This window comes from Podarcis bocagei, assembly GCF_964188305.1.
Source record: "Podarcis bocagei genome assembly, chromosome: 1".
Classification (NCBI taxonomy): domain Eukaryota; kingdom Metazoa; phylum Chordata; class Lepidosauria; order Squamata; family Lacertidae; genus Podarcis; species Podarcis bocagei.
The window spans coordinates 86,782,418-86,809,106 of NC_138125.1; the positions used below are offsets into that span (position 1 = coordinate 86,782,418).

The window sequence follows — 26,689 nt, forward strand, 5'->3', positions numbered from 1 at the left end:
CTGATGGCACCATTTGAATAATACAAGTGAACAACTAGTTAGATTTGATGCAAGATCTTTATTACAGAAATAAAACATTTACTTGTAAAATGTTCAGTTATGCAAGCAGTGTTAATAAGGCTGCATTCATAAGCATAATTACTAGCAAGCAAGCCCCATTGAACTTGGTAGGAATTAACTTTTGAGTACAGATGCTTAGGATTGCTTAGTGCAGAAGTTATTGATGGGATGAGGAATCTGAGTTAAGGATGTGGCTAATGTACAGAAACGGATATCAGAAGAATTGTGGTTACTATAAGGGGTGCATCTGAGGGATAGTGCATGACTGCATTGAGGGTATAGAACTAAAAGAAGATTTGGCTGTACAAGAAGTTGCATGGATTTAACTTTGGATCTTCTTGGAATTAAATTGGTTTAATTGGCCTCTACTTTCACCCATGAAAATATCACTCCTTAAGAAATCATACAGATACAGATATATTTGTGAGGATAGCTATTCCAGTGTAGAGTGTTCACCAGTCTTTACAAAGGAATTGGTGATCATGGACATTAAATCAGTAATTAGCTTCATAAAACTCTGTTAAAAGGGAAATCAAACTCTGATTTTACCTACTGCAAAAACCTTGCAAGTACTTAGTTAACTGAAGTAGGTGGTCCTATACATTGTATGACATCAAAATATAAGCACCAGCTAGGCGTTGGACCCACCAAAACTGGGGAGCAGAAAAAGGGGAGGGGTGGGAGGGCATGTAGCAAGTAATCAGGATAATGGGGCAAGGCTTTTCCAGGAGGTAAGAGTTTAGGCAAGTGCCTTATTGGGAGGCGAGGAGAGAGCTAGATAAAACAATCTTCTCTGTCTCCAGCAGCTAAATTCTTCCAGCAGCTCCAGAAGGCCAGAAGGCATATGTGATTCATGGAGTTCACAGCAAGGTGCACATGCCTTTACGCTTGATGTCAACAAGGGAGAGCAGCAATTGTAATTTGCCTTCTGTATAGGGAGGGTAGCGAACGGTGTTGATTGCCTCCAATCCCATGCAGCGCAAGAGTGTACCACGTTGATGAGTGAATGTGTCGAAGCTGAACTTGCCATGGTACTTGCCTAAGCCACTGTATCCTGCAACAGAAGAAGAAAGCATACAGTTCAGATCCTGCTTCCTGGCAAAAGCTTAGTGTTTGCCCAACAGCCTGGGCATGGCCCAGCCAGATGGGTGGGATATAAATAATAAAATTATTATTATTATTACTACTACTACTACTACTATCAATTTCTCCAAGCCAGATTACAGCAGGTGTGCTCAGAAAGAGTTCCCTTATCACAGCCCTTGATGTTTATCTTCAAGGCATTTTCAGGGTTTTGAACCCACTTGGCAATGCATCACAACCTAAAATCATTGACTAAAGATAATCTAGTATCTTATTACCTGATTCTACCTGCAAACAGTATATACTGGATACTTTGTTCTGATGTTCGGCAAGACTTCCCACTTTACTATCACTAGTGAAAATGATCCATGGAGTGGCACATAAAAAATAATAACCAGCTTTTAAAAGGCACATAAAGAAATTCAGCTGCAGGCCTCTGCACTCTTGCCTGGGAGCAAGACGTCAGCATAATGGAGCTAATGTATGAGTAAACACGCACAGGATTGTGCTGGACATGTGAAACACATTCCTTTGATTAAGCCTGCCATATGAATACTGGAGGGGAAGGAGATGCTGCATTCTGGCAGATTTGAATACAAAAATTTGTTGCCATATTCCTATGGAGACAGATGGTTATCTTGGTGTATATGCTGCAAAAGTGTAATGTGTATGTATACAAATTGTACCTATGAATATGAAGCAACTACTACTTCTAGAACTAGAGGTATTGGGACCTGGCCTGAATTGAACAGTGATTCTTCCAGCCCCACAACAACAAAGTTAACCCAGAAGGATTGCTATAATTTGGTAAAAGACGGGTTCAAAGCCTAGAGCCCTTCCTGCCAGCAGATCCCCAGACTACAGCTTCTAAATGGCACGCTGGGATGCATGTTTGCAGCTAATTCCCTTTTCTATTTTGCATTTTGTGTGTGTAATCAACAAATGCACCAAGAGCAGTACGGAAACCTTAGAGGCCAGTGGCCTTCACCCATGGGAAAGGAAGGAGTATCAAATTGGGAGGAAGCATGTGCAGAGGTAGGGGAAAGAGACAACATGGGGGAGAAAGGCCTTATTCATACCTATGCCACCAAATGGTAAGGAGACCAATGTTGAGTATATAATGGTATCATTGCCACAGAAGTTGCCACTGCTTGTACAATTCAATACGTGGTTCACAACCTATGGAGAGAAAAAGAGCAGAAGAATATCAAGGGCCTTGTCCCTGGTAGCCTCAAGTTTGGGGTTTGATAGGTATTAGCTTTTGCAATTAGAGACACTTCCAACCATTTATTTTCTTCAGAGCTGCATCATCAAACTTGCTCCAATAATAGATGTTTATTGACATTTTGCATCTCAAAACCCAAATGCAAAGTCCCTTACCCAATGAGGTAGTACTCACTGAGTACTGTCTGTTTTTGGGAGTCAATACATTTATTAGGGTTTTTCCATTCATGCTCTCTTAGTCCTTTCTAAAAGTTTCTGTACTGATGACAGTGTCTAGCAAATCATCTGTGAACTGCGATGCAGGCAAATGCAAATGTCCCATATGGGGATCAAAACTGCAACCTTGGTGTTATTAGCACCACACTCTAACCAACTGAGCTACCCAGGGGAGATCATGTTCAGTAGTTTCCCTATGACAATCATAGCAGGTGCTCTGACTTTTAAAGGATGCAAGATCAAATGTTGGGGCTACTGTCTAGAAGTTTGCTAAATCTAAAGCAGGGGTAGGCAACCTAAGTCCCGGGGGCCGAATGTGGCCCAATTGCCTTCTCAATCCGGCCTGCAGACGGTCCGGGAATCAGAGTGTTTTTACATGAGTAGAATGTGTCCTTTTATTTTAAAGGCATCTCTGGGTTATGTGTGGGGCATAGGAATTTGTTCATTTTTATTTCCCCCCCCAAAATATAGTCCAGCCCACCACATGGTCTGAGGGACAGTGGGCGGGCCCACGGCTGAAAAAGGTTGCTGACCCCTGATCTAAAGGAACTGCAAGAGATGTGTGCACAGCTAATGCACTGGAGTTGCAGTCCTCTGTTAATAAACGGACCCCTTGCATTCAGAGTCTGGATTCTTAAAAAGAAAATTACATACAGCTCAGGCTTCTGATAGATAGCAGAGGAGATGAGTGGGAAAGTTTACAGAACTAAAACGTGCATGCAAATAGATGTTGAAATGAAATAATAGATGTCTGCTGCACTAGCACCATCTGCTGGCCATTGGCAGCAGTTTTGGCAGGAGCTTACGTTTCAGAGACAGCCCAGTCACCCCAAACAGGAAAACAGTAGCGCATATTACATTTTGAAGATACATCATCCAGCTGTTTTCAGTGCCCATTTGGTGAATGAATTCAGCAAACGAGGTTTTGTGGCAAACATGGTGTTGCCACAATGCAGCACAGCCCCTTTACTGGGGCTGGGAGGGTGAGGTTCAACTCAGCAGCAGAGCTGAGTTGTATATAGAAAGTCTCAGTGGGTTCAATGGCATCTCTAGGTAGATAAAATGCTGAGCTGGATGGGCCAGTGACCTGACTGTTTAAGGCAGCTTCATATGCGCCTATGAAAAATATACACATCTGGGGCATGAATTGGTACTTAGGACTGCGGCACACAGTTTCCATTCATTTCAATGGCATTTGTATAATAACTTTTCCCAGTGGATTGTTCCCATGCGCTATATAGGGATCTTCATTCACTTATGCAATATATCACATTTTAAGGGTTTCCCCCCCTTAAATAAGGTGGTTTATTTTAAATGTGAACTGAAATTTTGAACAAAAACAACAAAGAGTCTTGTGGCACATTAAATTCATGCTGAAATGCTATACAGATTTTCCTGAGCGGCAAAGAGCAATCCAAACCACTAGGTCTGCTGGCTAGGAGGGTGTAATAGGTATGAGTTACTCGTGCGTAAACTGGTGCCTTTCTCGGTTAATTGCCTTGTTAAACCTTTCTGACTGCACAGCCCCTTCTCATCGTGGCTGCCTCAGTCACTGGCAGAATCCGTCAGTGGGCGTTTCTTGAACTTCTTCCAACATAAAAGTTGTTTGACACCCAGTCTCCCCCTCCTCTCACTGCGCGGGAGTCTTCTGCGCAGGGAAGGCATGGGTAGCGGAGGACCTGGGCTCTCCTCACTGATGTCCAGTGAAGAATCCTGGAGCCCTCTCTCCACTTCCCCCGTCTGCCTCCCTTTATCCCTGGTGTTGCGCTGATTGGCTTCCCCCTCTACTGAGCTGTTTCTCCCCCTGCTGCTGGGTCCTTCGCCAGCATCATCTGGGAGCCTCCCCTTCGCCTCTCGCTCCGATGTCAGTTCCCTGACAGAGGGGTTTGGATGTTGTGGACGTTGCATGGGGTAAATCACGAGCGTGTCTGACCCCTTGCAGATTTCCCCACTTTGAATTTCACAGTAAGCCTCCACTTAATTCAGTGGAACTAACTTTCACATGAGCATGCATAGAATTGTGTTGGAATGGCCATTTTGCCATTGTTCATGTGACACATGAAATTTTTGAAATTGAGCTATTGTTCTTTATTCATTCATGCTGCACAAAAGTTAGCTTCTAGAATTTTCATGCAGTCTAGGACCTTTCCACTCACCTTCTCATTGGCTAGCACAAGACATTGCATTCTGAAAGTGTGTGTGTGTGTGTGTGTGAGAGAGAGAGAGAGAGAGAGAGAGAGAGAGAGAGAGAGAGAGAGCTTGCACTAGCATCAGACAAAAGGGGTGCACACCCTTCAGAGATCTTTTAAAACTAAAAGATACAAAGCATTGGGTACTCCCTCCCCTTTAAAAAAGAAATAGTGGGCTCAGAATCTCGCAGGTAGGTGGGGGAATGGAACTATACTGCAATGTCAGAGCCACTATCCAAGGAAGTAGACCGGGCACTAACACTGTCACCTTCCCCACATCCAAAGCTCTCCCAATATTCATGCTACTTGAGTGCAGGAATTTCTGTTTACCAGCAACTCTGGCTAGGAAGAAGGATTTACCTTGAAAGGTGGTTTTACAGAACACAGTCTTTTGTCCAGAAGCCAAAAGCCTCTGTGTGTGATTTATGCCACTGATACATATAATAACTGGTGTAGGTACGGGTTGCTTTGAAGCCTGATGATTAAAGTCTCCGCCACCACAGCTATCTAAAGATGTTAATAACTTCAAGTACACCAGCAAGGCATTCTAGCGTGTCTCAGCCACACAGCCTCACTCACTGCAAAGATAGTTGGGCTGCCAGTCTGGCAAATGAACCTCTTCAAAATTACTATTCACTGCAGAAGGGACAAAACTGAAATGATATGGCACACTTGCTGGTTTTTTAAAACCCTAAAGCCTCAGCTCTACTTTCTGTCACTTGGTGATCACCTTTTAATGTTAGGCTAAGGGACTGGGGAATAAATAGGAAGAGAGTTGGCCATAGACCAAATTCTGACTATTTTTCAAACAGCTGCACACTAGATTACTTGTAGCACCACTTTATGGTCCTTGTTCTGTGTATAGCTAGATACTTCAGTACATTTTTTATTTTATTTTTAAAAAAGGCTTAGTGGGCATGTATTTGTATCCTTGTCCATCACAACCACAAACAACCTCCGGTTCTATGTCTGTAGGTCAGAGCAAATTCACTGCTGTCAGAATTCACTGTGGTCACTGATTTTCACGGGACAAATATAGCTTGTTCTTTCTTGCTCAGGCTACAATCCTATGCATACTTACTTGGGAAACAAAGCTGCAACCCTCTATGGAAATAAGCCCATACATGTTTCTTAATAATGCTGTAGCTAAGTCTTCTTTATCTCCATGGAATTCACTTCTTAAGAAACAAGCCTCGGGCTGTGCATTTACCATATACACAAACATTTGTTGTATGTTACAAAGAATCTCGAGGTCCAACTTGCCACCTTGCCACCGGCGCACTGTTTAAGCACTGTGGGCATGCAGAGATAAGCTGCTGGGAGCTGCTTCGTGGACATTATACCAATGTTGATACAGCCAAGCATAAGCACATTTTGAAAGCAGCACCACACTTCTCTGGCTGTTGGCCAGCTTCAGTCACGTTCCTGTAACCATCCCCAACTTCCTGGATTAGGAGAGCTCTAACCCTAAAGCTGATCAGAAGGTCGGCAGTTCGAATCCCTGCGATGGGGTGAGCTCCCGTTGCTCGGTCCCTGCTCCTGCCAACCTAGCAGTTCAAAAGCACATCAAAGTGCAAGTAGATAAATAGGTACCGCTCCGGTGGGAAGGTAAACGGCGTTTCCGTGCGCTGCTCTGGTTCGCCAGAAGCGGCTTAGTCATGCTGGCCCCATGACCCGGCAGCTGTACGCCGGCTCCCTCGGCCAATAAAGCGAGATGAGCGCCACAACCCCAGAGTCGGCCACGACTGGACCTAATGGTCAGGGGTCCCTTTACCTTTACCCCTAAGTCATACCTTGCAGTCGCAGGAGAAGGCATAGGCAACCAGTGGGCGTTGCTTTCTATTGATGTAGTGGATGGCCTCGTCCAAGTCTCCCACAGTGAAAATGGGCAGGATGGGCCCAAAGACCTCTTCTTGCATGATCGGCTCCCACTCCTTCACATCAGCCAGTACAGTGGGGGCTGCAGGCAGAAGATTGCATCAAGACACATTATATTCTCAGATTGCTCCCATGCCTTCCAATTCAGCCATGGCCTTCGTTTCACCCAAGGCTGCACTTCCCAGTGCACAAGCCCACAATATGCCTCTGAATGCCGGTTACTAGGGAGCGCAAGTGGGTCCAGGGCTCCTGTGCTCAGGGCCTGCTTGTGGGCTTCCCATGGGGCATCTGGTTGGCTACAGTGAGAACAAGATGCTGGACTAAATGGGCCTTTGGCCTGATCCACCAGGGCTCCTCTTCTGTTGTTAAATGTTTTTAATATATTTTAATTCTGTTTTGTTACATTGTTTACTGCCAAGGGCTCCTTAGGGAGAAAGGGCAGGATATAAATGTCAAAAATAAAAAGGGGGGAAATATCAAAGAGGGTCTCCCGGTCTTTTCCCCACCCCAGGCTCTCCGTCAGCAGCTCACTTGCTCACCAATGTAACGGTCACACTCATCAGACTCTCCACCAATGGCCACTCGGCCACATTCCAGGAATGCTCGAAGGCGCCGGAAGTGCTTATCGTCGATCAGACGGCCAAAGTCAGGCGAATCCTGGGGGCATTCACCATAGAATTCACGGATAGCTTGGCGCAGGCAAGGCATCAGCCTCTCCTGCGTTTCAATGGTGCAGATCACATAGTCTGGTGCAATGCAAGTCTGGCCAGCGTTGAAGAACTTCCCCCAGACAATTCGGTTGGCTGCATTCTGGAAATTGCAGCATTTATCCACGTAGCAGGGGTTTTTGCCCCCCAGCTCCAGAGTCAATGGGGTCAGGTGTTTGGCTGCTGCAGTCATGATAATCTTTCCCACGCGGGGACTCCCTGCAGAGGGATGGCAAGATTTAGTGGAGCCACGAGAAAGATACACTACTCCCCAAACTCCCACCTCACATTCTGCACCAAGATAACCCCAAATCATGTGCTTAAAGAAAGAATCTGTGTAAAAATGAATTCTGGAAATAACATAGCCCATATTTAATTTTTCATAATTTACTGCCGTTCCAAGATCAAGGTTTGTTTTTTTAAAAAAGTGGAAATCTGACATTCTGTTGGGATGTGGCTTATGAGGATGCTTTAATTTTATAAGCACTATATAAAGGGTGATGGTAATAAAAATGGAGGTGGTTTTTTTACATAAAAAAAGAGAGATCACCTGTGAAAAAGATGTAATCAAACTGGTTCTCCAGGAGTTTGGTTACCTCTTCAGTGCCACCTGTCACTACAGCAAAGGTTTCCTGTAAAATAAGAGAAGGTTCACATTAGTGAAATTCATGCAGGATACGGCTACCAGTGGCTATTGTTATGAAGAGTGCAGCTCTCCAAGATCAGTGATAGTGAGCCTCTGAATACCAGTTGCTGCAGAACAACGGCAGGAAAGTGATGGTGTGCTCATTCCTCCCTGGCAGATCTCCCATAGCGATCAGGTTGGCTACTGTGGACTAGATCCAGCACAGCTCCTCTTATGCAATTCAGTTAACTACTACCACCACCACCCTCCTGAGAGATAGTTCAGTGGTGGCCCCTGTGCCACCACTTGACAATACCCATCACACCGGGGAAGGAAGACAACTGTAATGCTCAGGAGCAGGAAGAAGGCACGTCCAGTAAGTTGGCATCAGTTGTGCTCTGAGAAAACAAGAAAGAACCAAGAAACTTACTGGGTCAAGATAACAAGGCAGCGCTTCGGCAAGAAGCCTTTCAGTGTGGCGGGCTAGCTCTGCGGGTTTGAGAATCACGCAGTTCCCTGGTGGGAGAGAAGGGACACATTACCATAATGACAGGAGACAGAAAGACTACAGCATGCCTGGAAACAAGGAGCAGCAGTCGCTGCCGCTGTAAAGAGACCAGTGGAAGAAGGGAGATGCTGTGAAGCACTAGATGGAGGACCTCTGATGGTTTTTCACTCACCAGCTGCGATGGCCCCCACAAGAGGCACCAAGAGAAGATGGATGGGGTAGTTATAGGGTGCAATGATGACGACCACGCCATACGGGTCCTTGCGGATGAAGGCACAGTCAAGCTTGGTGGCCTATAGGGAAGTGAAGGCACACACAAAAATCTATGAAGCAAGTGGAGCAGAGTGAAGAAGAGTGAAGCGAGTTGTAGAAATGAAAGCCTGAATGTGCATTTCAACCATTGCTGATCTTTAGTGCGAAAATGCATTCAGTCAACATAGCTAAAATGGGGCACTTATGTGATCTTACTAAACCCGTGGGAATTTGAGTGCTGCTGGCACAGGAACTAAAGCACTAGGAGACTAGCTGCTGGTGGCCCCAGTTTGAGACCTTACATACAAATAGATAGATAGAAACAGTACAGTAATAATAGTGAATGAGTTAAATGACTCCTTCGAACAGAACATCCATATAACAGTTTTGAAAGGGCACTGCACAGATACAAGATCCACCCCCAGTTTAATGAGCACAGCTCCTAGACTTTTCTCCCCATTTAACACATGAGGTCATCTTTCCTCTTTTCTCAACTCAGCCTCCTTACCAAGTTCTTGCTCACGTTCTCATCCTTCATCCAGCAGCTCAGGTTGTTAAGGGCATTGTTCACCTCACTCCTTGTGAAGGCAACCTCAGCGACCTCCCCTTCGAAATGGGGCTGTACAGAGGACGCAAGAAAGAAAATACATTAGCAGAGTCCATTCTGGGCTGAAGAGCCACACCATGCCGTAACCCTTGTGGTTCCTCTGATCTGGATGACCACACTCACCCTTCGCATGTCTTGATTCAGAGCATGCAGGAGATCTGACCTCCTCTCCTCCAGGAAGCGATTCAGGGCCTCCAGCTGCCCTTGCCGATACTCCATGGGACGTGTCTTTCCCGTCATCCAGGTGGCACGCAGGCAGTCCACAAGGCCAGCATAGGGGTTCATTCTGGAGAGAAAGCAGGTGCTCTCATTTATTTATTTTACTTATTTGAGGCTTGTGTATATCACTTTTCATTGTATGGACCCAAAGCAGATTGAAGAGCGGCTGCAAGACCCCCATGGATCATTTATGAAAACACCATCACCTAAATCAGGATGCCCCAGAATTGTATCATCCTTGATGGGTGTCTGCTTTCCTTATTTTGTTTATTATTGTGTGCCTACCTGGGGAGAATCATCTCCTGCTTAACAGCTTCTCGTTCTATTAATGTAGATGCACGAAACCCTATTGTGCTTCAGGAAAGGGTCAATGAAATGTTTCTCCTTCGTGCTCTGGAGTGGGGTGTGGGTCACGTTGGGGCTGGTATGCATATTCCAGACACACAATAGGGTCTGGTATTTAGGAGCTACCACCACATTTACCTCACAAACTCAGCTGATAACGGTGACATTCAGAGAATCAACGGAGCCCCACTAAGAACTGGCTGCTCACTAGACAGACTGCACATTAGCAATACTTGCCTCATCTGTTCAAAGTCAAAATAACTTTGGGCTGCACTGGATTGTATTGGGCTAAGTCCAGAGCAGAGCCACTGAAATGAATGAATGTTTGTTCACTTCAGTGGGTCTACTCAGTGTAGGACTAGCATTGAATGCCACCCACTGCAACAAGAAGTAAAGGAATCTGTCTACAGCATGTTTTCAACTACTGTGGAGGGTCATTGATGGGGTGCCCACATGCACTACAATACTGCAACAGGCACACCATGATGCCCATCGGTTGAGCTGAATTTTCCATGCTGGATTTGTTCATCAAATGGTCCGCCTTCACTGCCTGCACCCACTCCCTTCTTGTCTGATTAGACAGACTCCAACTGTAGTGGCTCAGTAATAAAAATGCTAGCACATTTGCAAAGCTAAGCAGGGTACAGTATGGTTTCAAACTGGATGGGAGACCGTGTGCTGAGATGCCTGCATTGCTCGGAGCTGGCTGACCTGACTGGAAGAATCCGCAACCAGAAAGAGGAGGAAACACAAGAAGATTGGAAGAAATTTAAATAATATTTAGCGAGATATTGCAATATAAGATAATTAAGAAATTCCTAGAAGTAACAGATTAGGCTAAGGGATAGAAAAAGATTAATAATGATGACTATTATGGATTATAATTGGAAGTAAGGATAAGAGTTTGTAATGAAAGAAGATATTGATGTTATAAATATGAAATTGGGAACTGCTAAATATGAGATATGATGAAATTCAGATTGGAGGGTTTCGAGAAAGTCTATTAGCAATGTAAATATACCTGGGAACAAGAAGAAAAAATTCTTCTTTTATTTTTTGTGTTTTTGTTGCTGTTAAGTTTTTATGTTGTGTTAAGTGTAATGTTTTCCTTAAGTGTAATGTGTGTTATAAGAGAAAACCAATAAAAAAAATGGGGGGGAGAGATGCCTACATTGCAGTGGGTTGCACTAGATAACCCTCAGGAAGCCTCCCAACTCTACAATTCTGTGATTTTATGATTCTGTAAGAAAGGAGATGTAGGTGCCACAAGACGGTGTGGAAGGACTAGAAGGGAGAACAGAAGACTAGAGAAGAAGCAGGCATGAGAAGGCATGCCCCATACATTTAAAGCACATACACATCCCATGAATCCTAGTTTGTTAAGGGTGCTGTGAACTGTAGCTTTCTGCAGGATAAAGCAAAGCAAAAAGTTTAGCACCCTGTGATCCAGGATCGGTCTTACTTCTGGAGAGGAGTATCATAACCTATGAATAACAGATGTTGACCAACCTCCAAAAACCTAACCCAAACCTCCAAAAACCTAATCCTGTTTCCTGAGATATTTCCATCTCCAACTTTTCCCATTGAATAGGCTCCACGCTGAGACCTGGCCTGGCACTTGCTGCTGCAACAACCTTGCTGCTGCGTACAGGTTGCATGGATACGGTCCTGTCATGGTGCGTAGCATTGCCCTTGTCTCAGCTTCCCAGCAGCTGATTGGACAGCTTTTGCTGACAGGAAGACTGCCAGTTTGAACCCAAAAAAGGTTGGTGGAGAAGTGAAAGAGGAATGGGGGAAACCTCCACCCAAGCTTTCCCCTCTGATTATCCTAGAAATTTTTTTCAGGGCAGTTGTGCAAGGCAGGAAATGAGGAGGTAGGATTACTGGGGATTCTTGGGATTTTTTTGGTGTAGGAATCTCATTGAACTTTAATTCCTTAAACGCTGGAGAGCAGGATGAGTTGTTGTGGTTCGAGAACAATACTTGCTTTAGATTCCTGGCTCAGGTTCATCATTGTAATCAAACTACTTTTAACGTGCTTTCGAACTGCTAGGTTGGCAGGAGCAGGGACCAAGCAACGGGAGCTCACCCCGTCACGGGGACTCGAACCGCCGACCTTCTGATCGGCAAGTCCTAGGCTCTGTGGTTTAACCCACCGCGCCACCCGCGTGGTGACTTTCTTAGTGCTTATCCATAAACCAGTTTTGCCAGTCCGCTTACATTGTGCCTGATTTGCAGCTGGCTTCACGCTTCCAGGCGTGGGCAGCTGAGCTAGCAGTCTTGATCTGCCTGTTCTTTCTTTCTTTCTTTCTTTCTTTCTTTCTTTCTTTCTTTCTTTCTTTTAAGTCCTTTGACCAAACACATACTATAATCTCTCTGTGGACTGAAGCAGCTTTTGTTTCAAATTTAAACAAGGCTTGAGATCACACTGTCTCCCTTGGAAACCCTTCCCTGATACTCAGTACAGAGAGTTAAAAAAAACCTTTGTACCTGTTTTCAGATGCAGGTGCTCACGAGTTTTATCATGATTGCATGTATTCCAGGGCTGTGTCCATGCTCAAAGGAAATCATGCCCTGGTTGACACAAATTGTGTGTTTCTCAGCAGATCAGCTGACTGACACATAGAGGAACTAGCTGACCCAGGTAAGGCAAATGCAGTGCAATTATTGAGCAACCTGCAGGACATGCCCCCATTGCAAACCTTTGATTGCATAAACCTTTCACGTGGTATTCAGCTGAGTTTTACACAGAGTAGAAATGAAGGGACCTAAGAGTTATGTTCATTCATTTCAATGAGTCCACTCTGAATCAATTCATCTGAATAGGTTTTTCATGATGGTTGTGGAGAAGAACAAATTGCATTGGAAGAAGTCTCAACAAAACACCCATGCCATGGCAACCCAATATTACATTATGTATTTTTGTGTTTTTATATTGTAAACTGCCCTGTGATCCTCAGATGAAGGGTGGTATAGAAATTCAGTTAACAACAACAAGAAGAAGAGCAGCAACAACAACAATGGTGTGGTTGTGGAAACTGGCTGAAACAACTAGAAAATGGGCCTGGGTAGATAAACAGTGTGGCTTCTTTGCTATGCCAACCTTTGTAGTGACTCCTACAGTCCTGTTGTTGGTTCACTTATAATAGGAAGGCAGCAACCTATTATGCTTCTTGTATAGAATTGGAGCACTGGGCATGGATAGAAAATGACAGGCAACTATGTAAAAAGTGCATACGTTGCAAACAAGTTATATACATGCCAAAATGACCTGTATTGTGGTGGAGCACTCATGGGTTGTGTGACCCATTGAAATTAATAACCACGACTAACTTAGGTCCATTAATTTCAATGGGCCTATTCTGAGCAAAATGCAGTTGGATGCAACCCCATTTCTCAAAGCACGTGAATAAAATGCAAAACTCAGCATGTAGACTTTACCAAAAACTCAATGTTTTTTGTGAAAATGAATGGGTAAGCTTGCATTCTGTACTCTTACAGTAGTATTCCATAGTATCAAACACACAAATCCATTAGAAATAATTTGGCATAGATTTAGATGGTGCAGGACACAAAAAGAAGGAAAATGTTGGCTAGGGCAGCCGGTGAGAAAGATGGAGAGAAGGGAACTCAGCAAGGCATAGGGAATGTAGTTCTGAAAGTCCACCTTTTTGTTTTCTTTTTTAAAATGAACTATGAGGCACACACTCACCCCAATAATCTTAGGAACTGTAGTTTGTGAAGGAAGCAGGGAATTGTAGCTCTGTGAAGCTTAAACTTCAGTTCCCAGGATTTTTTTTCATGGGCCATGTGTTTCAAATGTACATATGCAGTCTGAATCTTTCATGGGCATTAATCACCAATTTTCAAATGTTTTCCCAAGCTGCAAGGATCAAAAACCTATCTTAAGAAATGTTGAGATATCCAGGGAGGCAAGTTCTATTTTAGGGTCTAGTCTAGATTGTGTATGTCATGGTATGGTTCCCTATGAGTAGCTCTGCATATAACGCTGTTTTATGCATAATTACTTAGCATGCATTTAGGTGCTGTAAAATATATATTTTAAAGCAGTTTTCCACTGAGTTGAGTGGGACAAGTTCACACGAACAATGACACCTTTAAAATGCAAAGTTCTTCTACAATTGTTATCCTGCTTATCCTCACAACTGAACTATGAACTTAGTTGTTATTGTTCTAATTTTTACAGATGGGAAAATAAGGGTGTGAGAAAGTGATGCTAACAGGACTATTCTAGTGAGTGCCTAACTGTAGCAGTAAAAGGAGGAAGTTGTTTTCGTTGGTGATGATAATGATGTCTCTTTTATCACAGTTAAAGGTACAGAGTCTCTTTTGGGAGAAGTGGTTATATTAACTGAGTCCCAATCCATACTTGGCTCTCTCTCCCTCTTTCCAACCCCCTTGTGGGATGCAATGCTAAGCACCTTTTCCTGGAGCCCCACTGAATCATCTGACTGTAAGGTAGGGCTGCTATACATCCGGATCTTCCAACTTTTGGGTTTTCCTAAAAAAAAACAATTTTGGGGTACGTAAGGTAAATATGCACAGAATTCAGGTGCAGTGTGACTTATTTGTGTATCCTCATCAGACTCTGAAGTTGTGACTATGTACTGTACACATACCTGAAGAGAACAGAAAATAGGGTCCAGTAAACACAAGAGATCCTTTCTAACTTGTCCTCTCAGTGCCCATTCCTTACCTTGATAATTCACCGCCCTTGTTGTCTTGGCTTGGACTAGGAAGGTCCTGGATTTTTTGTTGTTGTCCTGAAGAGCTCCCTGCTTGTCCTGAAGAGCCTCGTCCTGAAGAGCCAGAGCTCCCTGCTTGCCCCAAAGAGCCTCGTTGTTGTCCTGAAGAGCCAGAGCTCCCTGGTTGACCTGAAGAGCCTCGTTGTTGTCCTGAAGAGCCAGAGCTCCCTGCTTGCCCTGAAGAGCCTCGTTGTTGTCCTGAAGAGCCAGAGCTCCCTGCTTGCCCTGAAGAGCCAGAGCTCCCTGCTTGCCCTGAAGAGCCTCGTTGTTGTCCTGAAGAGCCAGAGCTCCCTGCTTGCCCTGAAGAGCCAGAGCTCCCTGCTTGCCCCAAAGAGCCTCGTTGTTGTCCTGAAGAGCCAGAGCTCCCTGGTTGACCTGAAGAACCAGAGTTCTTTGACTGTCCTGGGAAGCCCCATTGTTGTCCTGAAGAGCCAGAGCTCCCTGCTTGCCCTGAAGACCCTCGTCCTGAAGAACCAGAGCTCCCTGCTTGTCCTGAAAAGCCTCGTTGTTGTCCTGACGATCCAGAGCTCCCTGCTTGCCCTGCATCACTTTGGAGAGGAATTTCCTGGAATTTGTGTTGTTGTGGTTGCACCCCTGCACCTTCTGTGCTCTGCATATCTTTAATTTGTTTGGGGATTTCTGGAACTTTGCGCTGTTGTCTTATGTCCCACTGTCCTGAGAATACACTTTGCACTATTTCTCCAGCTAGAAAGAGAGAAGAAAACAGAGTAAGTCAACTGTGCTCTCTGACTGGCAGAAATTCCTATTGGCTTTGGGTACAATTGCACCTTCCCAGGGAAAGGTGGAAGTGTTCTATTCTTAAACAGAGCTGACTTAAGTGGTTCTTAGCTTGCATTGGTGTTATGTCTATGGACTCAAAATAATTCTAAATTCTCAGGGGACATTTGCACCTTGTCTTGCTCAGTGCCTCAATTTATTTATTTATAGTGTTTCTGAGTCACCCCATAACCAGAGTTCTCTGGGTGGTGCAGTTTATTTAAATAACAGCATTTATTGTTTTAAAACAAACTTAATCCAGAAGTTCTCAAACTTTTTTATCTGGGCCATACTTTCAGAATAAAAATTTACTTCGTGCCACATCAGTTTTTTTACTGATAAGAAATACATTGGGACAATATACATTCTACAATATAATATGTTATAAAGAATATAGACAATCTATCTTAATTGTTATAATATAATGCAGTTAATGAGGAAATGAAGGACCCATGCTGAGAGAGACGGAAGTCTGAAAGTATGGAAGAACTGTATTTTATTTATATGCAATATTTATTTATTTTTGTAAAAAAAAAAGTTATTTCTACATAATATATTTTTGCTAACTGACGGGTGGTGGGTTTTTTTGTACTCTTGTGATACAATATTTAAAATCAATAAAATATATATATAATAAAAAAGAAAGAAAGAAATACAGTGGGAAACACAACTAGGATTATCATCAATATCACTTGCTCCCATTTTGAGAAGATATTTATCCATATTCAGCAAATAAAAAAATATTATTTTGATTCAGTACTATACTTCACTGAAATGTTTAAATGTTTCTTTGATTGCCCTTGAATCTTCCTACGACACTTGCCATCCTCTCCTGCCACACCAGTGTGGCGCACCACATCCTTTGAGAACCACTGACTTAATCAAACCTAAAAATCATAGCACAACACTAAAATGATGTAGGTGAACTAATCAAAATGCACACACACTGCACAGGGCAAAATAAATTAATCAGAATAACAGCTGAGACTCGCATAAAGGATATCAATACAAGGTGTGGAAATGATGCTCTAACAACTTTACAATCCCTAGGAGAAAAGAAAGTCTTCGCCTGGCACTGGACAGCTATTAATGTGGACACTGTTGAGCCTCTCTAGGGAGAAAAAAGGGAATTTCACAAATGGAAGGAACTTCTCCCCATCATTACACCCAAAGCCCGCTGTATATGTTTGGGTGACAAAGCAGCAAGGCTGCCAAGTGGACTCAGGCATTGCTGTGCTGGCAAACAGCCTTGCTTGTTGGAATGCCTTGCATTGTACTTTTCTGCACCTCAGCTTTTCCCTTTTGCGACCGAGCACATTCTGGATTTGACACACACACCCAGGTGGTAGTCAGTCTCACCCTGGCATTGCAGGGCAGTGACGGCTACTGCCCCTAGGGACTGGTAGGGTGGAAGATGGGATCAGCTGTAGGTGGAGCAAGAGCCAATTACAGAAAGGGCCAACTCATTCTAGGTTTGTCCTCATCCTCACTGCTGCTGAATCCTACAAGGGACCACACTGAGACAAAGGAACTGACCAGCAGTGCCACTCCCTGGGCTGGTTGTAAGTAGTAAGGCAGGCATGGGGGGGCTGGCTGGGGGCAGACTGTGGTTAGTGTGGCCGTGCCCCATAAGCCAGCCTCCACTATTAGCAGGTTTATATAAATGCTCCCTCACATTCCTCCCTGTAGCTCAAAAACTAGCACAGCAGGCAAAGGCTACTACATTTATTTCTTTATGTGCACAGATTTGCAGGGACTTTTATATATGGCAGCCACTCTGCAGCGCAAAGTGTCTCAGTCCATTCTGCAGAGCATGTTTGCCCCTTCAAGTGTCTTCTAAAAATCAGAGGACAAATTTCCTTCACACAAAAGTCTGGTACTCCCATAGCAGCTCAAAAAGCAAAGGATACATAAAATTAGCCAATTTCTCTTTCTTTCCCCGCCCACCCTTGCGCCGTTGACTCAGGCCCTCTCTGAGCTATGTTTCAATTTTACGATTTGACATTCCCAGTCTGACTCTGAATTCCTGCCTTGCAGTTCATTTCTACAAGAAATAAGTGTGCCTGTTATGTTTACTGGTTGCTAGTGAACATAGGAAACACACAGAATGGTCACCTGGAGGAAGTTCATGCAACGTGTGCAGCCTAGAATGAAGTCCCTTGTATGAGTCAGTATCCTAGGTTAATCAGCGCATTCTGGAATTAATTCCTGGTTTAATTAGAGCTGGCTCACAATTCGTTAATCTCCTCCACTCGCTTGCAGTTGGAGCATGGAGATTCCTGACTCCATGAGCCCTTAGTGGGGGTTTGAGCTCTGAATTCAGAGACCCTTGTCTTTGAAACAGATTGTTTTTGTTTTTTACTTCTACACATAAAAACAGTAATATGTGAAGGACGCTTATTGAAAACCAGAAGATAGCATCCATCCAGAAGAGAATGGTGGGGTTATTAAGGGTGGGGCCTTAATGACCCCTTGGGAATCTGCTTGTTTATTGGGCTTGCAGTGAGCAATGAGTGTCCTAACTCTGTGTTTAAAACAAGATCGCTGTCCGCATAATGTGTCACGTGGATAATAGCTGAGTCAGATTTTCTGGCTAGAACTGCCCCAGAACTGGCTAAACTTGTCTTGAGGAAACAAAGCATGAGTATGAAGGAACTGTCTAACTAGGAGAGACTAGGTCCCTTCCTAGAATCTGAGACTTCTATGATCCACAAATTGGTGTAATTGTCCTCCTCATTCTGCATTAAAGTAATGGAGGGAAATCATTTTTTCTCATGCAATAGCATCACAAGCCTGAGGTCATCTCTTGACTCCTTTCTTCTATTTGCATATCTCTCACGTGCAGTCACAACAATCACATCATGTCTTCCTTTTCAAGATCTACTCTTTCCTTTCTGAATCTCCTGCTAAAGACTTTGCACATCCTTCTGGTAGTCTCTCCCCTAGACCAATGTTTTTCATTGTTTTTAAACACTGCTTCTGATAACCTGAAACATGATACAGTGCTGTGGGCCTTCTTCCTACTGTATCTTCCTCTAGTCAGTTGTAAATGCATTGGCTAAAACCATGTTTTCCTTCAAATGTTATAACCCTGTCAATTCTCTTCTTAAATCAGGGACAGAGAGCCTGTGGTCCTTCAGATGTTGAACCACAGCGCACAGCATCCTTGACCACTGATGGTGCTGCCTGGATCTAATGGAAACAGGAATTCAACAACATCTGGAGGGCCACAGGTTCCCCATCTCTGCATTAAACCTTTCTCCTTAACAGGTTTCGCATCTAACCTACCCTCCTTCCTTTTGAAGTTTTCTTTGAACTGATTCATATATTTATCATTATTTACTTCAGTAAAAATGCCTCTTGGTTGCACCTTCATCTGCAGACATACAAAGAGAAAGAAATATAAGGCTCCAATATGTATGTTCAATCAATAATTCAACTAAATACATGATCTGTCTTCACTGAAATTTCAGGGTGGCTGATTCACACATGGAAGCAAGTAATCACCTGGTGTTTAAAACACATGGAAGGAAGTGCTACAAAACAGATGGTAAGAAGCATAATTAACTTGCATAATTCATTGCCACAAAACATCATGTTGTCTTAGCTTGGATGGCTTCAAAAAGCAACTTCAGAAAAACAGGACAAAACAAATTCATGGAGGTCAAGTCCTGTCAATGGTTGATAGTTAGGTTCACTAAATGGAGCCTTCATGTTCAAAGATGGAGTAGCTTCTGCTCTGTACCAGTGGCTGGAGACAACCTGGTTCTAAACAGACAATGACATCACCTTCATGCTCCTTCTGTGTGAGCTTCCATAGGTATTTGGTTAGCTGCTATTGGAAGCAGAGTACTGGAGTAGGTTGACCTTAATCTGATCCAGCAAAGCAAGTCAGCAGGCAATGAATATGCCTGGAATTAATGCTATCCCCTAGCCTTCCTTTCAGCATAGTCATTGCTTCCTCTCATGTCATCTGCTGCTAGCCCCTGAGTGTCCTCCTCATACTGTTCTGGCATGCTGTTCCCTATGAGTGGAATCCAGTTGCTGCTGTTTGTTGGAATCCAGTGAGCTTGTGCTCACAAATGGACTTTTGATCCTGCAGATTCCTCTGCTAATGAAAAAGGGAAACAATTTTGTTGTTGATGATGATGATTTGTTCTTCCCCCTTGAGGCCCAGTGCCACCTTCCACAATATTCCGGAAGGTCACCCAACCCTCTGAAACCAATTTTCAGAGGACACTGGGGACTGTAGAAGTGGGGGGGGGGGGATAGACAAAAACTGCCTTTCTTCTTTTTCTCCTACCAGAGGCATCTATTCAGTCAAACACTAGGGACATATAGGAAGCTGTCTTGTACTGAGTCGGACCAGTGGTCCATTTGCTCAGCACTGTCTGTACTGACTGGCAGTGGTTCTTCACTACTGAGTTTTTGTTGAATGGATGGTTGGTTTGTAAAGGGAAAATGGATTTAGATTGTAAAGTTGTTTGTTTTTAAAGAGAAACCGCTTTAGGGGACAGTGGTTCTTGGAAACAGGTGACTTGGCTAAGCCAGGGGTCAGCAACCTTTTTCAGCCGTGGGCCAGTCCACCGTCCCTCAGACCATGTGGTGGGTTGGACTATATTGGGGGGGGGGTGAATGAATTCCTATGCCCACAAATAACCCAGAGATGCATTTTAAATAAAAGCACACGTTCTGCTCATGTAAAAACACACTGATTCCCGGACCGTCTGCAGGCCAGATTGAGAAGGTAATTGGGCCACATCTGGCTCCCGAGCCATAGGTTGCCTACCCCTGGGCTAAGCACTCATTCTTCCCAAGTAGCTCTTTGAGGTTTGTATGTGTCTGACTCTCATTGCAGTTCTACATCTAGATGCGGCATGGAGAAGAAATCTGATTCAGTTCACATTTAAAGGTGAACTAACCAAATTTGTACTTTCTGAAAAAATGTGCAAACCGCAACACCAGGTATCCTTTGGAATTCGCAGTTATCTGAACTTGGTGGTACAATTTTCTAACCAAAGTTGGTTTTTACAAAAAATCATATATTAGGGCAAAATATGCATAAAAATGAATATATTAATGAAAAGAACAAACAAAATTGCATTATATATTGGGAAATTGCTTGGGAAAATGTGTATATTATTTAAAACTGCTTACAGTTTTTTAATGCTGGTTTCATGGTATGTGGTTTTTTGCTTAAAATATTGTAAGTCACTTTGAGTTGCTGTGGCAAAACAAGTGACTAATAAATTTAATTATTAAGTAATAATAAAAATAAATTTAATTAATTAATGTGTATAGAAAAGAAACTGATACTAAAATGCTGACAAATTTTAATGATATTTTAAAATGACAAATTGCTGCAGAAATATGGAGAACTGAATTTAAGATGAGAAACTCAGAAAACTCAAATTAACAGATCATCTATCTGTAACCTAGATAGAGGATTTAGCTGTTTTTGAAGCTAAAATTCAATGATTTTGTGCTGTGATGATACCTTCAGGCACAAATGTTTCATGCAACTGCTCCAATCAGTTCCCTACTAAGAATGCCGTCAGGGATATTTATGGAATCACTGATAACTTCATATGACTTGTCAGGAATAGGGTCTTCGTGTTTTAGAATTATTCCTTCCTTTCAGAAACATTGGTGGATACTCTGTGCAGAGTAGTGGGCAATGGCAGAGGAAGAAATGGGTCTGCTTGATCAGAGTCTGGAATTATAGGGGAGCCTAATCTACTTTGAGTTCTTTCCAACTAAATTCTGCTCAGGGCAGATGGACATGAATGAACCCAAGACATCTGAATTAACTTCAATGGGTCTCCTCTGAATATAACTAGTATTGGATGAAACCCCTTTTCATGTTGTTATCTGTCACTTTTTACATGATCTAACATATCTTTTGCATGGCTTGAGTTTTCAAACTGCCCATTTTTTTCCTAGAAGTGGATCTGGTTGTCTATGTTTTAATTTTTTTTTAAAGCCTTGATGTGGGTGAGTTTGTGCTGATGCATGTCTGATAATCTATCAAGATTGCCGGTTTGCATGTTATCTGATTTTCTAGATGCGAATAATATAGGCTATCAAAGGGCGGGCATAATTTACCGTGCTCCAAATTTCCTCCGGCTCATAGCATTTATGATTAATTGCAACTTGTTTTGGCTCAGCCCTATTAAATGTTAGGGAGCGTGTGTGTTTTCTTTTCATTATGTATGCCAATCAATTTTGGTGGTTTTTGTTTATGCAAGGAAGGTTCAGCACAAAAGATGGTTTGGAAAAACTTAAGTGCGGTAAATAAAATGACAACAAGTGAAGTTTCCTCTGAAAATCAAGGGCATTCTGGTTTATACAGCCTACATGTCAAAACAGCCTGGCCATACAAAACCATTGCAAAGTAGAATAAATAGCATACATAGTGGTGCAGAGATAGTTAAATGAACCGAAATGTCATTTTTCGCAAGCATCACCATACCTTTCCTTCTGTAAACGGCTTTACTCAGATTACCTCCTTATGCCTTGCCAGAACTGACTCAACAGGTTTTCCCCTGTACAATGCTAGATTACTGTGCTGTTTTGTTCCATTTAGGATATAAAATAGTATTCTTTTTTTTACACTAAGCTGCCTAATAATCTTGTGGATGTTGTCTGCAGCCTCTGTGGGGCCCTGACAAATAAAGCTTGTACCTTGGTTCATAGAGCAGTGTGATCCCCAAAGCTGGCATTGTATTTACCTGAGCAGTTCTTGCCACTCTGGTAAAAACTGACACCCCAATTTAAGGCATTCATACTTTCTGTTTTAATTCGGTTCATATCAGTTCCTATGTCACATTTTTAGTACTGTTCTAGTTATGTCTTCAAATTGTGATTGTATAAAACAATAAATTCATATGTTAAACTCAAGGTGGTTTTTTTTAAAAAAATAAACTAGTAGAAATGAAACTGTATGGCTACTGAGCACTTCACATCTGGCTATCTATATAAACATTTATTTAAATTGGGGAGAAGGGTTACATATTGCTATTTTACTATAAACAAAAACAAACCCCAATCAAATTAAATTTACTGGACAATGCAGTGTTTTTTGTAATGGTCAGTTTCAGAAACCTTTTTTAAAGCTTAGTCATACTCCAATATAAAATTGACCTGTTATATAGTATGACCTAAGAGTTTACTGACATATGTTGTTGACCAAGTTGCTAAAAAACAACAACCCAGCTGCTTAACTGGAAGCTAGGAATCCAGAATCTAAACATTTCTTTGGAGTCAGTGGGTCTGAAATTGTTTCAAGGTTACCTCAGTATTGCCAATACCATACGTAAGTACAGAAATGTGTTCTTATCACAACAAATGTAATATAGGCATGTATGGAAACTGTTACCATTGCCATCACCCTTTTTAAAATACATGCAAGCACAGACTCAATCCGTTTTAAAAGTATTTTAAAAGGAAACAGAGGACTGCAAGAGCTTCCACTAGTACAATGGGGCTTCCCCACTGTCTCCCCTCATGTGCCCCCCACAAATTTGGCTTGGGGGTCAAGGGAACCCCTAAAGCAGCACATGGCGAAGAAGATGGGAGATTGTTCCACCTGGCAAGCTGACAGAACAACTGGGAAAATGTGATACTGAATTACTCCCACAAATTCAACATCTCTGAAAGAAAATGTCAGATACACATCTGCTTTGTAGTTGGGGAACCGTGGCGAGGGCAAAATGTCATGTGATAGCCTTCAGTGTCTTTGCTATTTACATGAGGTCTCAAATCACCCATGAATTTGCTCAAATTGGCTGCCTCCCACCTTTGCCTTTGCTGAAAACAAAAATGCTTTATGTGATTCGTTGGAATTGTTGAACTCTGTTGCTACCATTTGGTTATCTGTTTAAATGTAACTACACCCTGCATTTTAGTTATAGAGATTAATAAAACAGATAATATAATTGTATTGTATTCTAATTGTATGTTTTTCTATTGCTGTCAAACCAGACTGTTTCAGAAACAGGGAGCTGTCTGGGCATCCATTTAACTTACAGAACCATAGAACTGAATAGTTGGAAGGGATCCTGAGGGTCATCTAGTCCAACCACCTGCAATGCAATAATCCTGTTGCCATGTAAACAGCCAGCTAGTCAACAACTTTTTTTGTCAATTGAAGACCACTTCAGGCAAGAGAGGGGAAGGCCAAAGCCCAACCTCCCCTCCTAAATGTGGCAGGTTGCCACATCCCCTTGCCACACACAATGCTCCTTCTCACCCCTCTTTCCCTCTGGGGAAAGAGGCAACATAACACCACCCAGGAGGCCAGATTTAGCCAATGGGACTCCAGGTGTCCTCCCTAGTATCCAGATTCCATTGAACCTATTACAGCAGGAAGGAGAGACTTATGCCCCCTCCAACATGTTGTTGAACTACAGTGCCCATCATCCTTCACCATTGGCAGTGCTCACTGGGGCTTATGGGAGTTGGAGTCCAACAACACCTGGAGGGCAACAAGTTCTCTGCCTTTGCTGTCATGCTCTCTCTCTGTTTTTAGTAAGTAGATCAAATTCTGAAAAACTATAAAACTGCAATATCCTTTGCAGGGAAATACTATTGGGTGGAATCAAAACAACAGGAAATTGCTCAGTCACTGCAAGCATCTCTGCTTTCCTGATGGAGGAATCTCCCCTCTCCTCCCCTTTCACACTATTATCCTGACCCCCCAGATCTGATGTGGGGAAGGAGAGGGGAGAAAATTCCACTGTACTAGTGCTTGTTGTGCTGGTTCTCGCTAGCGAAACTGTTTCATCGAATCTTGCCTATAATTTTGATTATACCATTTCCCTGGTAAATATGGGGAGCAGGAGACAGATAATTATTAGTTCCCTCACTCCAGAAATTGCTGTTCTTGCTCACAATGGAAGCTTTCCTGGATGTTGCTAACAATGGACTTTTGGTCTGGTTCTAGATTTGTCTTTTTTCTGCCTAGACAGAGAATACAGTAACAGCATTCATCCCTCTTGGGGCTCAGGCAGGATTCATCCCAGGAGCCAGTGGCGTAGCGTGGGTTGTCAGCGCCCGGGGCGAGGCAAGTAATTTGCGCCCTCTACCCCGTGGATTTGCGCCCCCTAACCCTAACCACCAGGTGTTGCGCCCCCTGAACCCCCCACACTACGCCACTGCCAGGAGCCCCAAATGTTTCACAGAAGAGTTCTCCTCAGTGTCTTGGATACAGGAGTCCCAGTGATGTCTTCTGAGGGAGAAGCTAAGGGACATCACAGCAGCAAATACCATCATGTGACTCAAAGTCGCTGTTGCTCAGTAGATTTCTGAATTTTCCTTTGTTCAAGTAACTTCCATAGCATAAGAACAAAAGCCATTATTAGTGATAGGTTGCCCAAAAGCCCTTCATAGCCAGAGGGTTTGGCGAGTGCACTCAATGCTGTGAACTACCATGACCTCTGATAGAGTAGGTTGCCATTTGCCTCAATCCTAATACAGGCCAGACACTTTATTATTTTTAATGTTAATATTTGCCAGTTTATCTTCTTGCAAAGTAGTTTAAGGGGACTGACATTAAAACCAATTCAAAGCAACAATAAAAAACCTACAATTCAAGCAATACATATAAAAAAACACTGCAAAACAAAAAGGCAGGACTACAGGCCGTGCCCCACTAAAAGACACCACAGTGCTATTCTTCAAATTAAAAGGCCAAAAGGCCAGGAATAGAGAAAAGGCTTTGCTTGGTGCCTAAAGCTGGATAAAGATGGCACCAGATCCCTGGAGAGTGCATTCTACAAACTGGGAGCCACCACTGAAAAGGCCCTTCAGACTTCCTATATGGCTTTATAAAAACTGTTGCTAAAATAGCTGTCATTGTCAAATGTCCTGCTGGCCAAACATCCTCAACGCTTCCTTAGTTATACAGTCCAGCCAAAGGCTCAGGCCACACATCAACATTTCCTTGTGAAGCTTCTTTTCACAATGATCCTATAAAGGAAGCTTATTATTCCCATTTTACAGATGGAAACCAGAAGCTGAGATATAGCAACATTCGGGGCCTTGCAGTGTCTAGAACCAGGACTGCATCCTGCATTTCTCATATCCGATGCAAGAGCACCAATATTTTATCTGTAGTTTTCGCTAACTCATTTCCGTACACAACATCCCCTCAGCCATTGACAACACTAGGGATGTGCAGATCTGAACATGCACGTAGAACATGCTGTTATCCATGTCCTCTCAGCTATCCAGTTCCTTGAAGATGAGATGGAACTAGCACCCCCTAGAGGGACAAATCTGGATCTCATCCAACCAACATTCATAGTAGTACCTCTTTCCATTGCTGCTGCTGCTGTTGTTGCTGCAATCCTCAGCCTGTCTTCCTGCTGCTTTATGTCTGGCTGGCCCTGGGTGCTACTGATGAGAGGAAGCCTCAGCACCTTATTTGTTTCTCTGGGAACTATCTTTGACTCAGCACATTTTTGCTTCTTTGTTTTTCCTGCCCTTCATCTCTAGGGGAGGTGATTGGGTGCTGGCCAATCCACTTAGCAGCTGATTGGGGCTGAAGGAGATTGGGGCGGGGCCTCTGCCCAAACCACAAGATTAAGCAATGCAAAGGATATGACTGGAAGGGTGGGGATAACCCATAAAAGGGCACGTGGAGGCAGTGCTGGCCTTATGGAACTGCATGGGCACAGCCTAGAAGGCAGGAGAACTCACGTGAAGGCAATAGGACCTTAAGTGTAAGAAAGAGCCCCTTTCCCCTCAGACACTATTGTTTCCTTTGCAGGACAATCCTGAAGAAGGTGACCTGAATGTAAGAGGACATGTCTCTTCTCCCCACGGACAAAGCAAATTTGGAACGTAATTTTCTTTGCCCATTTCTCATTGTTGCCCAGGTAATAGTGGTACCCCTTTTGTGGACCTCTGGCCCAGAAGTTACTTTCTTTTACACACACACACACACACACACACACACACACACTTCCTTGAGATGCATTCTGGAACATACTCCCCTACTGGCAAGCAGAGATTCTTGGATTATCATCGCTATCATCATTCATTGTTATTTTGAGGCATACTGGAATGAGATGTGTCCCTGAAACACCGCGATCCGAATCGTCATAATCCTACACATTGCACAGGAGCCCTGCCTGCTCTTTGCACACCTGAAAATAATTCGTTTGCTAGATGGTGTCATCTTTCAGCACATAATGAGAGAGTTTTGGTCTTAATCTGCTTGAAGAGGGCT

The 26,689-nt window shown here is 43.3% G+C and overlaps 1 protein-coding gene across 5 annotated transcripts; it reads right to left on the reverse strand.

The window, feature by feature from the left end:
- Window positions 1–38: 38 nt before the first annotated feature.
- Window positions 39–25,899, reverse strand: ALDH3B1 (aldehyde dehydrogenase 3 family member B1). Of its 5 annotated transcripts, XM_081206741.1 has the most exons (13): window positions 25,769–25,899; window positions 15,142–15,384; window positions 15,055–15,099; window positions 14,631–14,952; window positions 9,473–9,635; window positions 9,251–9,361; window positions 8,663–8,783; window positions 8,413–8,498; window positions 7,908–7,989; window positions 7,190–7,576; window positions 6,566–6,732; window positions 2,223–2,322; window positions 39–1,114 (listed from the first exon to the last, which is right to left on the reverse strand). In XM_081206741.1, the coding sequence occupies exons 1-13, from the start codon at window positions 25,776–25,778 to the stop codon at window positions 921–923; spliced, it is 2,031 nt and encodes a 676-aa protein (XP_081062867.1). In that variant the 5' UTR covers window positions 25,779–25,899; the 3' UTR covers window positions 39–920. The 5 variants fall into 5 exon arrangements, with proteins under 5 accessions (XP_081062867.1, XP_081062865.1, XP_081062866.1 ...); XM_081206739.1 differs by having other exon boundaries at window positions 14,631–15,138; window positions 15,229–15,384; XM_081206740.1 differs by having other exon boundaries at window positions 15,055–15,384.
- Window positions 25,900–26,689: the final 790 nt, after the last annotated feature.

Coding starts and splice junctions, on each gene's coding strand:
- ALDH3B1 (XM_081206738.1), bottom strand. Junction 9,636..14,630: donor AAGGGCGGTGAATTATCAAG/GTAAGGAATGGG, acceptor CTTTCTCTCCAG/AATGAACCCCTATGCTGGCC. Junction 2,323..6,565: donor CCTTCTCCTGCGACTGCAAG/GTATGACTTAGG, acceptor TTCTCTCCATAG/GTTGTGAACCACGTATTGAA.